General features: G+C 63.6%; 1 protein-coding gene across 2 annotated transcripts; it reads left to right on the plus strand.

Annotated features, from left to right (window-relative positions):
- The first annotated feature begins 629 nt into the window (after window positions 1–629).
- On the plus strand, window positions 630–8,128 carry KMT5C (lysine methyltransferase 5C). Of its 2 annotated transcripts, XM_007103241.4 has the most exons (9): window positions 630–697; window positions 2,415–2,549; window positions 2,719–2,884; window positions 3,253–3,362; window positions 4,198–4,361; window positions 4,518–4,537; window positions 6,264–6,400; window positions 6,505–6,665; window positions 6,950–8,128. In XM_007103241.4, the coding sequence occupies exons 2-9, from the start codon at window positions 2,440–2,442 to the stop codon at window positions 7,447–7,449; spliced, it is 1,368 nt and encodes a 455-aa protein (XP_007103303.1). In that variant the 5' UTR covers window positions 630–697; window positions 2,415–2,439; the 3' UTR covers window positions 7,450–8,128. The 2 variants fall into 2 exon arrangements, with proteins under 2 accessions (XP_007103303.1, XP_054939087.1); XM_055083112.1 differs by lacking the exon at window positions 630–697 and having other exon boundaries at window positions 2,411–2,549; window positions 2,744–2,884.
- Window positions 8,129–12,710: the final 4,582 nt, after the last annotated feature.

Below are 12,710 nucleotides of genomic sequence, written 5' to 3' on the forward strand. Positions count from 1 at the left end.
ATAAAGTTTTGTCGCCTTGGCAACCGCTGGCCCAGATGGGCGGGGGGAAGGAGGTGCGCGCGCATTCACCCCCCCTCCCGTCCTCCCTGCTTTCTCCCCCTGGTGGTCGAAGGTTTCGCTACAGAAAAAGAACAGGGAGATCGCGACTCTATGGTGACAGGCGGAGACCTTAGCCAATGGAAGCATGAGTCGCTCCAAGGCCAACCAATCACATGCGGGCTCTGGAGCAGGCGGTACCCTGCCTCTTTCCACTTGGACCCAAATAACCCGACCCAAACTCGCGTTTCGCCCGGAGCGACGGCGCTTTCGGCCAATGAGGGCGTCGACTATGGGCCGTGGGCGGGGATGCGTCTCCATGGCAGCGCCGGAAAGACAGCGGCAGCAGCCACTGGGTGCAGTCGGCGGCTCTCAACTGCAGCGAGGGCGAGGCGGAGTTTTTTAGGGGGGCTGACCGTTGGGCGGGCGGGGAGGGGCAGAGCGGAGCCCGGCCAATGGGAGCGGCGCAAGCTTCAGAGCGACTGAAGAGTGGCGGCGGCCTTGGCCAGTGGAAGGCCGTGACGGCCGTTGCGAGGCGGGCCCGGCTGGGCAGACGGGAGGCGCGGCGACCGTGTCTGACGAGAGCTGGAGAAGGCTGTGGGAGGTGGTGGCAGCCGCAGCGCGGGCGCCTGAGGAGGAGGAGGAGGAGGAGGAGAAGCGGGTGAGGGGCGCGCGGGGCCCGACTTCTGAGCCCCCTCTCGGCCCCCGCCCCGCGCCGCCTTGGCTCCCGGTCGTCCCCAGCCCCGACTGTCCCCCGCCCCGCCCGGCCCCTCCTCGTGTCCAGGCGCCCACGTCTCCTGGCCCTTCGACGAGCCTCAGGCTGCTCTCGGCGCCCAGCCCCTTTCCTGTGCTTCCTTACCCAGGCCCCGCTCTCGCGCTCCAGGCCCTTCCCTGGACCCTCAGCTCGCCCTCTGACTCTACACTCCCCTCCCTGGACCTCAGGCCCTTCTCCTGCACTCTCCCTGCCTCCCCAGGCCCCTGTCCGCTTCCCGCAGTTTCCCTCTGAACCTCAGGCCTTTCCCCTGGATTCTCACTGCCTACCCAGGTCCTTCCCTGGAGCCCAGGCTCTCTTCTCGCGGCTCTTCTATGCTCCTCCCTGGATCCCTAGGACTTTCCCCTGTCCCTGTTTGCTTCTCCAAGCCCCGTTCTGGAACCCCTGCGCCCCCCTATACCATCTCAGGACCCTCCCTCCACCTCCAGGTCCTTCTCTACTTTCGTTGGACCCCTGGTCTCCCTGCTAGCTTTCCTGGGATCCTCCCTGGACCCCCAAGCCTTCCCGCAGCCCTCGGTCTCCCCCGCAGGCACCCCCGCCCCTTCTCCCTGCCCCAGCTCCCTCCCTGTGGTGTCCGTATTACCCACTTGCCCCTCTGCAGCTTCCGTTCTGTCCCAGCGCCTTCCCGCAGCGCCCCCTCTTTATCTACCCCCAGCCTGCGCGCCTTCTCGACCCCCTTTCCCAGCTGCTCTAGCTCCTGACCTCTTGCCAGCTCCCCTTTCCTCGCTGTCCCTCATCTGCTCTCCCTGAAGCGCCGTGGTGTCGGTGCCCACCGGGCCCTCTGCAGTCGGGGTTAGGAGGCTTGTTTTGTTTCGTCTTACTAATCCCCGTCTTTCTCCTCTTTTTTTATGGGCCTCTTATGCCTCTCCACACCGTTCCTTTTCTCTCCCCCCTCCCCCCGCTTTGTCCTCTGTGCCCCTCCCTCCCCCGGAATCCTTGGAGAGAGAGCAGGTGCTGGGATCCTTCGTCTGCCCTCCCTCCCCTCACCCGCCCCCGACTCGGGCTGCCTGGGGTTTCACCCGGAGCCTTCTGAGGACTCCCAAGGGCTGCTGCGGATGGGGGTGGAGGCCGAGGCCAGGAGAGAGTGGGGATGGGCAGATGAACAAGCAGTTCTGGTGGGGCAGGAGGCCTTGGCTTTTTCCTTGGTGAGGGCCGGAGGTGGAGCTGCTGGGTCCCCCCTGACTTCCACCTCCTGCAGGACTAAGCCGTTAGGGTTATCGCAGGCTGCCAGTTAATCGGCCTTCCGTGGGCCAGTTGGCACGTTTGCGTGTGTGTGTGTGTACGGGGGTTCTGGGGAATCTGCGTGTGCGCACGGGGTCTGCGAGTGTGTGTGCACGTGGCGGGGCTGTCAGAGGTGGTTGGAGGAGATGCAACTACTAACGATGGTGGCTGGCATTTCTTTGGGGATCTCCCCATTGTCAGAAGCACTTGTTGCATTTCACCTTCAGCGAGAGCCCTGTGAAGTCAGTATTGCTTTTCTTCCTGCTTTATAGAGGAGGAGACCGAAGGGCTTGCCTAAGTCTCACACTACCTATAAGTGACATAGAGCAGGCACACGCCTGGGGCGCCGCCCCTGCCCCTGCCCTGAGCTCTCCACTCTCCGCAGGAGGCAGCATGGTGCCTGGGGCACCATGGGCCCCGACAGAGTGACAGCCAGGGAACTGTGTGAGAATGACGACCTCGCCACCAGCCTCGTCCTGGACCCCTACCTCGGCTTCCGCACCCATAAGATGAACGTCAGGTGAGGCGACCTGGGGGAGGGCGATCGAGGGCTCGGGACCCCTTCCCTTCCACTGCCACCTCTCAGCCCCATCCTCCTCTCAGCTCCGAGTGGGGGTGGGGGTGGGGCCTGGGAAGGCCCAGAGGGAATAGGCCAAGGCCCTGGGACCCAGGCGTGCCCTCTCCCCCAGCCCCGTGCCCCCCCTGCGGCGACAGCACCACCTGCGCTCAGCGCTGGAGGCCTTCCTGAGGCAGCGGGACCTGGAGGCTGCGTACCGGGCCCTGACGCTGGGAGGCTGGATGGCCCACTACTTCCAGAGCCGGGGCCCGCGGCAGGAGGCTGCCCTCAAGACCCACGTGAGGGAGCCCTTCCCTTCCCTCCCCTTGGCCCTCGTGTTCTCCCCGTCTCCTCTGCCTGTCCCGGGTCCTCCGCCCTGTCGGGCAGACCCTCAGTGCAGCTCCCCGGGACTCCCTGACTTCCTAGCCATTGGGACCATCTGAGGCAAGGCTCAGAGAATCCTAGGAGAGGAGAGCTGGGGGGCCCTCTGAGATGGAGTCTAACTTCTTCATTTGACAGATGAGGAAACTGAGGCCCCGAGAGGGGAAGTGAGTTCCCTGAGACCACACAGCGAGTCAGTGGCAGAGCAGGACTAGAACCCAGGAGAGAGGGCCGAGGACGACCCTGCCCCACCTCCTCACCCTGCCCACCCCCTCACCTCCCCCAGATCTATCGCTACCTCCGAGCCTTCCTGCCTGAAAGCGGCTTCACCATCTTGCCCTGTACCCGTTATTCCATGGAGACAAATGGAGCCAAGATTGTGTCTACCCGCGCTTGGTAAGAGGGCAGAACATGTATCCCAGGGCCCCAGGCCTGACAGGAGGCATCCCTCCCTGGGGACTGCTGGGAGAGGAAACCCCCTCCCTTCTGGAGGAGACTGGACACTCGGGACAGGGCACGAAGATGTCTGTGTTGAGAGAAAGGAGGCTGGGTCTGCTCCCCCAAGCCCCTCCTGGCCCACCACGGCCCTGCTGGGAGATGAGATCCCCTCGAGACCCAGGCTTTCTGGGGCTGCCAAGAAAGGACTGATCTTGCGCCCAGGACTGTGCTGTCCTTTTCTTCATCCCCACTGGAGCCCCTGCTGCGTGGCAATCGCTGCTGGGTACGGGGCAGGACGGTGAACAAGACGACCCTGCCCACTGCTCACATTCTAGCGGGAAGGCAGGTGGTAGCTGAGTGAGCGCACAGGGCTGACCACAGCTGCTCAGTGAGTCCTGAGCCTGCCCGGGAATTTTGAGAGTGTTCCTGGGCGCCAGGCCTAGACTGAGGCCCGAAGGAAGAGCCGAAGGGTCTAGTGAAGAGTGCGGGGGCGCCAGTGGGGACTTCCGGGCAGGCCTGGACTGCGGGAAGCCGAGGCAGTGGGCACTGGAGGCTGGAGGAACCGCGAGCCGGAGAGGATGCGGGTCAGGCTTTCAGGAGGTGGAGGGTGCCGCGCCTGCCGCAGGTGTAGAGGCGACGGGGGTGTGAATTCCAGAGAGATTTGGGAGCTGGAACGCGGTAGCTGGTGCTTCCCATGGATTCTTCCCGCCGGAGGCCTGGGATGAAGGGCCCCTGTCCCCAGCGCTGGTGGTCAGGGAGGTGCTCTCAGACCCACCACCTGGCTTCTGGGCAGGAAAAAGAACGAGAAGTTGGAGCTGCTGGTGGGCTGCATCGCAGAGCTGCGGGAGGCCGACGAGGGGCTGCTGAGGGCCGGGGAGAACGACTTCAGTATCATGTACTCCACCCGCAAGCGCAGCGCTCAGCTGTGGCTCGGCCCGGCCGCCTTCATCAACCACGGTGGGGACAGGGACGGGGAGGGGGGGTGGGGGGGGAGTGGGGGCGGGGCCTGGGGCGGGGCTGTGTGAGGAGCCAGCGGGGGAGGGGTTGAGCCCCGGCTCTCTGGCTCGCTGACCCAGTTCTCTTCTCTCCCCGCGACCCCCCATCTGGCTCCAGACTGCAAACCCAACTGCAAGGTGAGACCTGGGGACCCCCCTTCCCAGGAATGGGCACGAGGGAGGGGCTTTCTGGTCGGCGAATAGCCAGAAACTGTCCCGGGTCTCCCCATCTGACAAAGCAGTTTCCCACTCCTGGCTGGGCAGCACTGGCGCTTGTGCCTGCGATTGTCAGAGGAGGGAGGAAGGGGCTCTGGGTAAAGTCACAGTGGAACCCAGGCTGCCACCTGCTGGCCGCATTCTCCCTTCTCTGAACCTGGGCTGGGGGCTGGGCCAGTTTGGGGGGAGTGTGGTGATGGGGAGACACACAGTGCCCCTGCCTGTGTCGTGGGCCCCGGGCTTCCCAGGGAGACACCCACGGCAGCTGTGATAGCAGGAGGCTGGGGAGGGCTTCCTGGGGTGGGGTCAGAGCAAGCCCTGCCCTGGAGGACAAGGACTCTTCCTGATAGGAGGTTCTGGGAGGCCACCCCCGACCCTGTGCTGCGGGTGGAGCACGGAGCACGTGAGAGAGAGGAGTTGCGGGGAGATGGCCCCTGTAAGGCGCTGGGTGTGCGCCCTGCCAAGTGTGGGGCGCACCTGCCGGCCCTTGGGACCCCACGGGTGTGAGGATTGAGGACTCAATCCTGGCTCTGCCGCCCCGGCCCTGGTTTCTCTTCTCGGATGGGAAACGCGGAGAACTTCCCTCCTGGGACAGTTGTGAAGGCTGGGCGTGTGTCAGCGTCCTGTGACTCTGCACGCCGTTCCGTGGGTTTGGGGCACAGACGCTGGGTAGGATGGAGAGTGAAGCAAAGCTCGATGAGGCGGGGGTCAGCCACCACGTGGTGTGGAACCGCAGGCTGCATGGAAGTGACGCCGGAGCCAGGCGTCGAAGGAGGAGTAGGATTTTCCTAGGTGTTGAGGGCTAAAGAGGCCGCTTTAGGGCATCTCAGAGGGGAGGCGCCACGCTGGAGGGCGAGGAGGCGCAGTAGCTCCCGCCTCGTGTGTCAGCGCGAGCTGGGTCTGCCCCGTGGAGGCTCCCACGGGGTGAGTGAAGGGGCCTTGGTTCTCAGAGGCCCTGGTGCCGCTGCTCTGGGAGCTTCGGGGGCGGGGCTGGAGGCAGTGCGTGGGCTGAGGCTGGCAGGTAGCCTGGGGCAGAGCTGCGCAGGAGGTGGTGAGGGGCAGCTGGGGTCTCAGGGAGGGAGGGAAAGAGGACGCCCGGCACTGCCCGCTCGGGAGGTGCCGGCCAGTTGTCCTGGCGTCGGGCGGGTGGCCAGGGGCTCTCCCAGGTGTGTGTCAGGCTAGGATGGACAGTTGGGTGGGCGGGCGGACGGACGGATGGATGCGAGGGCCGCCTCTCCCAAATGGGGAACCTGGAGTCAGGAGCAGGCAGGCGAGGGGGGTGGCGATCCTGGACTGGGGCTGCGGGGTGGACCCAGGCCTCGGGAAGGGCAGGCGGCAGAGCCAGGCAGGGGCTCACATCTCGGCCACTGAGATGCAGGCTGGCAGGGTGTCTCAGAGGAGCCCGAGAAGGAGTGCTGGAGGGAGCGGTTCTTGTGAGCGCTGCCAGGGCCTGGTTAGGTCATGTCCTGCAGGGAGGGTGGGAGCCAGCAAAATGGGGGAGGGTCAGGGAGTGCATGCTGAGGGCAGACCCTGGGCAGGGCTCTTCCCCGGGCTCTCGGCCGCTGTCCGTCCCGGGGGGACCCTTGAGGCCAGGGCGGGTGGAGCCAGGCCACCCGCAGGACAGGGCGCTGAGCCTCCTGGCCCCCAGTTCGTACCTGCAGATGGGAACGCGGCCTGCGTGAAGGTGCTCCGGGACATCGAGCCGGGGGACGAGGTGACCTGCTTCTACGGCGAAGGCTTCTTCGGTGAAAAGAATGAGCACTGTGAATGCTACACCTGCGAGAGGTGGGGCCGGCCTGCAGGAGGGGCGCCCCCTGGCATCCCGGGGGTCAGGAGTGCATGCTCAGGGCCCGCTCCTCCCCGCTCCTCATTTCCCTCCCCATCCTCAGGAGAGGCGAAGGAGCTTTCCGACTGCAGCCCAAGGAGCCCCTGCCGCCCCGGCCCGTGGACAAGTATGAGCTCCGGGAGACGAAGCGGCGGCTGCAGCAGGGCCTGGATGGCCCCCGGGCCTGTGCCCACCCAGCCCCGCTGCGCCGGGACCCGTTCTGCGGTGAGCGTGGGGCGGGACCCTGTCCTGTTGGCCTGTCTTCATCAGCTGCTCCCCCATCCCCAGCTCCTTGTCTGCCCTCCTGTCATCTTGGCCCTCCTGGTACTCCCACTCGGGCCCCCAGACAGGGCCTCACTCCTGAACATCCCCCTCTTCATCTGTCCCCCTCTGAAGAGCACTGGGGGACGGCGGCTGGCCTGAGCAGGAGCTGTTCCCCTCTGAAGAGGCCCTGCTTACACACAGCTGCCCTTTTCTCTCCCCGCTCCCCTTCCCTTGGGCCTCCACAGCTGCCTGCCAGCCCCTGCGCCCCCCACCCTGCGGCGCCCGCCCCGACGCCTCGCCCCTCTGGCTCCAGTGGCTGCCTCAGCGCCAGCTCCGGGTGCGTCCCCGGAGGCGCCGACGCCCCCCACCCCGGCGGGCCCCGGCGCCCCCCGTTCTCCGTGCTGCCCGCGTCTCCCTGCACCGATGGGGAGGCTGTGGCCCCCACTGCTGCCTGCGGGCAGAGGCCCTGGTGGCCCTGGGGCCGGCCGCCCGTGCCCGCTGGGCCCCCCAGCAGGACTGGCACTGGGCCCGGCGCTACGGGCTGCCTTACGTGGTACGTGTGGACCTGAGCCGTGTGGCCCCGGCCCCGCCTGCCACTGCCACCCCCGCCCCTGCCGGGACCCCAGGCCCCATCCCCGTCCCCAAGCAGGCCCTTGCCTTTGCCCCCTTCTCCCCACCCAAGCGCCTGCGGCTGGTGGTCAGCCATGGCTCCATTGACCTGGATGTCAACGGTGATGGGCCGTGACGGGCTGGATAGGGAGGCCCAGGCTGGGAGAGGAGGGCGTCCCTCCTGGTCCCCTCCGCCCTGAGTTCTCAGTAACCAACCTCCAGAAGGAGCTCTTGGACCTCTGGGAGGGCGTTGACTTTCAACCCCAGCACAGCTCTGACCCTGGGGGCGGGTTGGTTTGGACACCCCCGGGGATCTGACCCCTGACCCTTCGTGACTGCTGACCCCTGAGCCACCCCCATCCTAGCAGGGAGCCCTGGCCATTGCCGCCCTCCCACCCCAGCCCCAGCCTCAGGGCTGAAGGAGCTGTTCCCTCCCCACCCGCCTTCTCCTGCCCAGGGAGCAAAGCCATAAGGGGTGGGGGCCGCCCCGTGGCTTCTCCAAAGAAGGCCAGGCCTCGGGAGGAGGTGGAACTGACACGGGCTGGCGCTCCCTGACACTGCCGTACACGGGGAGTCCGTGTGCTCTCGGCTCCGTCTGAGGTGGGGGGCGACGAGGGGGCGGCCAGGGGCGCGTGCCCACCCACCCCCGTGGGTCTCAGGGAGGCTGGTGCGACCTCATCTTTCTCATGGTGCTATCCCTGGTGCTACTGGGCTGTGGGGGCTCCCTCCCCTCCCCCACGCCGGAATGGGGTATGTTGGGGGATTGGAAGCACTTGAACTTTCTATTTTATTTTATTAAAACCTTGTCATAAGCAGTGCCCTGGGAAGCACTTCATCTTGATTTACCTTTTGAAGTGATGGCCGGTGGGAGGATGAGAGCCTCCGCCTTGCTGGGGAGACCAGACCGGGAGGGGCAGCCCAGCCTTTGGGCCCTGAAAGCTTTGGACGGGGGAAGGGCCGTGGGCTCTGAGGATGGCCGAGTAGAGGTGCAAACGGTGCTCATAAAGAATGCTCTCGGTCCCATCTTCTCACCCAGGTGGGGAGTCTCCCCATCTTTCAGACGAGATTCGTGAGGTCCAGCAGTTAGAGTGACTTGTCCCGGGTCACCTGGGGCCAGATCACCCTTGTCCGAAGTCAGAGCCCCCTCCCAGACCTCACGTGTGGCATCTCGGTTGGCCTGGCTCTGTGAGGCCAGGACAGTGAGTCTTCTTGTTTCTTCTGATCCAGTTCAGTTCTCAGTTCCCCAACCAGGGATTCAACCTGGGCCACAGCAGTGAAAGCCCAGAATCCTAACTACCAGGCCACCAGGGAACTCCCCCCAATCGTCTCTTAATTCTCACCTCAACCCCCATTCTACAGAAGGAAATCCGAACAGCTTACAATTAGTGAGTGCTTCCTGGTACCAGGCACCCGCTGCAAAGCGTCTTGTGGATATGTTTTTCTTGTTCATTGAGGCCTCACAGCCATTTCATGAGGACAAGCCAGGAACGTCTGAGGGTCGTGTGTGGGCTGCAGGCCCCAGTTTATCTCCTCCATGTCGGCCAGCCTTGGAAAAGTTTACCCTGGAGGCTGACGAGGCCAGGCCATATGCATGAGGGACATGGGGGTGCTGAGAAGAGGGGGTGAACACGCATGGAGAGGCTGCAGGAAGACTTGGGTGGGCCGAGAAGATGGCGCAGGAAGGGGCACTTCCACAGTTGACCTGGGGATGGGGACAGTTCAAAGCAGGTAACTTTTTTTTTTTTTTTACTTTAAAATTCATATTATTTACGTATAGCCTGCTTCGTCCCTTTCAGAATGAGAAAAATGTGTCTTTCTTCCATGCAAATCCTACTGAACCCTCTTAGTTTTCTCTCTCAGGTTAAAAATGAGGGAGAGGGCCTCCCAGTCAGCAAGTGGCGACGAAGAGAATGAAGAGAGATGGTTGACACAGTTGCTAAAGAACTTGTCCCTCTAGACAAGCAGAAATTCGTGGCTTCTAGGCAAATATGACAGCAGAGTGAGGAGTCTTAGCCTGGATGGACATTGGAGGTTCCGAGAACCTCCTGGAATCCTATTTCAAATGTAGTAACTGCATATTCACAGGCATGTTCTTGGCGCAGAGGGTTTAGAGCCTTCATCCGACTCTCAAAAGTGTCTGGAACCCAAAACACGAAGATTAGAAACCAGCGATCGGGGTCTCTCACCCTCAACGCTGCTGCCATCTTGAGCTGCTAATCCTGTGTCATAGGACGAGGAGTGGCCTCTCAGGCCTCCACCCACAAGTTGCCAGTAGCATCCCCTTAGTGGTGACAGAAATATCTGTGATCATTGCCAAATGTACCGCTAGGGGTCAAAGCCAGCCCCCAGAGGGAACCACTGGGCTAGAGTGACAGGATGACGGGGAGGGAAGACCTCCAGGACAATAACCACAGCTGACACTGATCGCAGGTCCTGTGCATCCTGGCATCAACCTTCACAGCCGCGCTACCAGGATCACCCCCCCGCCTTTGCAGGCAGTCGGGAGGGCAGGCACGTCTGCCTGAGGCCGCACAGCTGGTACGTGGACAGAGCCCGCCTTGCTGCCAGGTTTCTGCCTCAGCCACCAGGTAGATGGAGCCCCAGCCACAACAGGGAAGCGAGAGGAGTGTGTTGGGTCCAGTGAGCTGGCGGGCCCTGGGGTGTTCCGGGCGGGCGGAGCTGGGGCTCGGGAAGCCCAGGGGGAGGGTGGAAGGGGCAAGGCTCAAGCTGAGAACCCCGTCATACACGTGGGGGCCAGAGCAAGGCAACGGGGAATCTGGCTGGGGGAGGAGGAGGCGGGAGTTGAAAGAGACAGGAAATAATTGCAGGCCAGAGTCTCAGGAAGCCCCGCACTCTGCAGTGCCTTCCCCAAAGCTTTCTAAGTTCCCCTCCTTAGGTTACTGGGACAGGAGGGGAGCCGGGCAGGACATCCCAGTCCTGGATCCCATTTCTCCCCTTGGGGGAGCTCTCTGATGCTTTTACCCTGTGGATGGGGCTGACCAGATGCCTGCAGGAGCTCCAGGGCCCTGTTGGTGGTGTTGGTCACCCTGGGGTTGCTGATCCAGGAGGGCAGCAGATGATCAGTCACCCCCACCTGCAGCAAGATATTGGGCACCAGAGTCGGGCTGATATGAGGACTCTTAAGTGCCTCGAATTATTTACATAGAGAACCCACACACCCTGAGGATAGCTGCACTGGACACTGCTCTGGCTTGTGACGCAGCCTCACCCTCCCCACGACCCTGTGAAGTCTAGATGTTGTTTTCACTGTATTTTAGGTGAGAAGGCCACAGTGCAGAGGGCTTAGGAAGTTTGTCCGGGGCCACAGGGCTGGCAAGCTTCAGGGCCAGGACTTGAACCCATTCTCAGAGCTCAACCAGGCTCTGAGATCCTTGGGATGGGAAAGAGGCAGACACCAGAGGGGAGGCTGGGGCCGTGCCCACTGGAGACTCAGGGCTTGTTTCAGCAGTGGCTTCCATGGGATGGGGGGAGGGGGGTGAAGACGAGGGCCAGAGCAGTGCCTGGAGGGTTCATGGAGCAAATGGTGAAGGGCACCGAGTGGTTCTGCGAGTTTGACCGGAAGCCCCTGACCCTTCCAGCAGACTGGGAGGAAGGAGCTGCAGAGGGAGGGGAAGAGGGTAAGCGTGCGGTGGATGGGCTGGGGCTGGGAGGGGGGAGGAGGGAGGGGAGGAGGAGACAGGGACGCAGGTTGTGAGGACGGAGCTTGACATTGGGGGTTTCAGGATGTGGGCGGGCGAAGATGGCCCAGGAGCCTAGGAAGAGGTGTTCAGGGCCAGAGTTTGGGGCCTGAGAGTGTTGGCCCAGCCAGCTGGAGGTGAAGTGGGTCTGGCCCTGCCCTGGGTTCAGGCATCCATAGGGCAGTGGTGGCCAGAAGGGAAGCCAGGAGTGTAAGAATGTCCCGGGAGCGGTCAAGGGATGGTGGCAGGATCTGGGCCCCAGAGGGAAAGAAGGGGGGACTGGGAGGAGCTGCTGGCCCACAGGGCGAGAACGCACTGCCAGCACTGGCGCTGTGGTGAGGTCAGGAGGCTGCCTGTGGCTGCACAGGTGTCAGGCCCTGTGCTTGGATGCTACCTGGATGACCTCACCAAGCGCTCAGACAGCCGCCAGCCCCATTCAGTCTGTGACTCAGAGCTGCCTGGCCTGCGTGGCATTACGGCTTTCCTTCTTTCCTGCAGCAGCGCCACCTCTGTGCAGGCCAGAGGTCTGCAGGTCGGGGGAGGTCACATGAACGACTCACCCCCTCCTGTGGCTTCCAGCCTGTCTGTCTGAGTCCACACCCCATGCCCTCATTTGCCCCTCTGCCTCTCAGGTTGTGGTCTGAGAGAGGGGGCCCGGGGCCAAGCTTTCGGGTGGAGCCATCCTGGAAGGTGGCACATCTGGGGTGTGCCCTGGGTAGGGGGATGAAGGCAGCATAGAGGGGGTGAGGGGAGTGGATGGAGCCAGTTCTCCCCTGAGCTCACCCAGCCTCTCCCATCATTCCACCCCTCCTGATAATGAGATTTTGCACCATCTCTGTTGACAGCTGGGGAAACTGAGGTGACGCAGGTCAGGCGGTTTGTCCAGGGCCACCCAGTAAGTTGTCATATGATTAGTAATAGCCACCTTTGAACCCTGGGGTTGAATGGGGACCGCATGAGATCACTTCAGGCAGAGTCTGGGGGTCCAGGCTGCCCCAGGAGGCTGACAGCTTCAGGCAGAAAGTCAAATCCACTGCCACCCCCATGCCCAGGACTCATGCCCATCTAGGGCAGGCTAGAGGCCCCAGGCTCCGAGCTCTGTCAAGGGTCTCCCCCCTCAGCCTGGTTCGGGGTGGGGGGAGGGGAGGCGGCCGGAGGGATGACACTTTGAGGGGCCTCTGGAATCAGGACGCATCTCAGCGTGTGTTCCCTGAGCTCGGCCGAGGGCAGGCTCAGAGCCCGCGCGGGGCGGGAGCGGAGAAGAATCTATCCCGGAGCTCCGAGCGCCCTGGGGGAGCTCGCAGTCAGGAACGGGCTGGCAGCAGGGACTGAAGTGACGTGTGTTTGATCAGAGGAGAAAAGGCTGCTCCTGGCTGTGGACAGGGCGCTCCAAAGACCTAGGGGACCAGTGCAGAGCACCCTGTTGGGAGGGGCTCGTGTGACTGGGGTTGGGGATGTACTGGGAGGGATGTGGAGTCAAAGGGGGCGGGGGAGGGAGGGAGGGAGTGGTGGCGAGCGGGAAGGGGCGGGGGCAGGGGAGGGAGTGACGGGGGCAGCGCAGGTTGGGGATGTACTGGGAGGGATGTGGAGTCAAAGGGGGCGGGGGAGGGAGGGAGGGAGTGGTGGCGAGCGGGAAGGGGCGGGAGCAGGGGAGGGAGTGACGGGGTCAGCGCAGGGTGCTATAGGGAAGACTCCTTGG

Source organism: Physeter macrocephalus, unplaced genomic scaffold, assembly GCF_002837175.3.
Source record: "Physeter macrocephalus isolate SW-GA unplaced genomic scaffold, ASM283717v5 random_672, whole genome shotgun sequence".
Lineage (NCBI taxonomy): Eukaryota > Metazoa > Chordata > Mammalia > Artiodactyla > Physeteridae > Physeter > Physeter macrocephalus.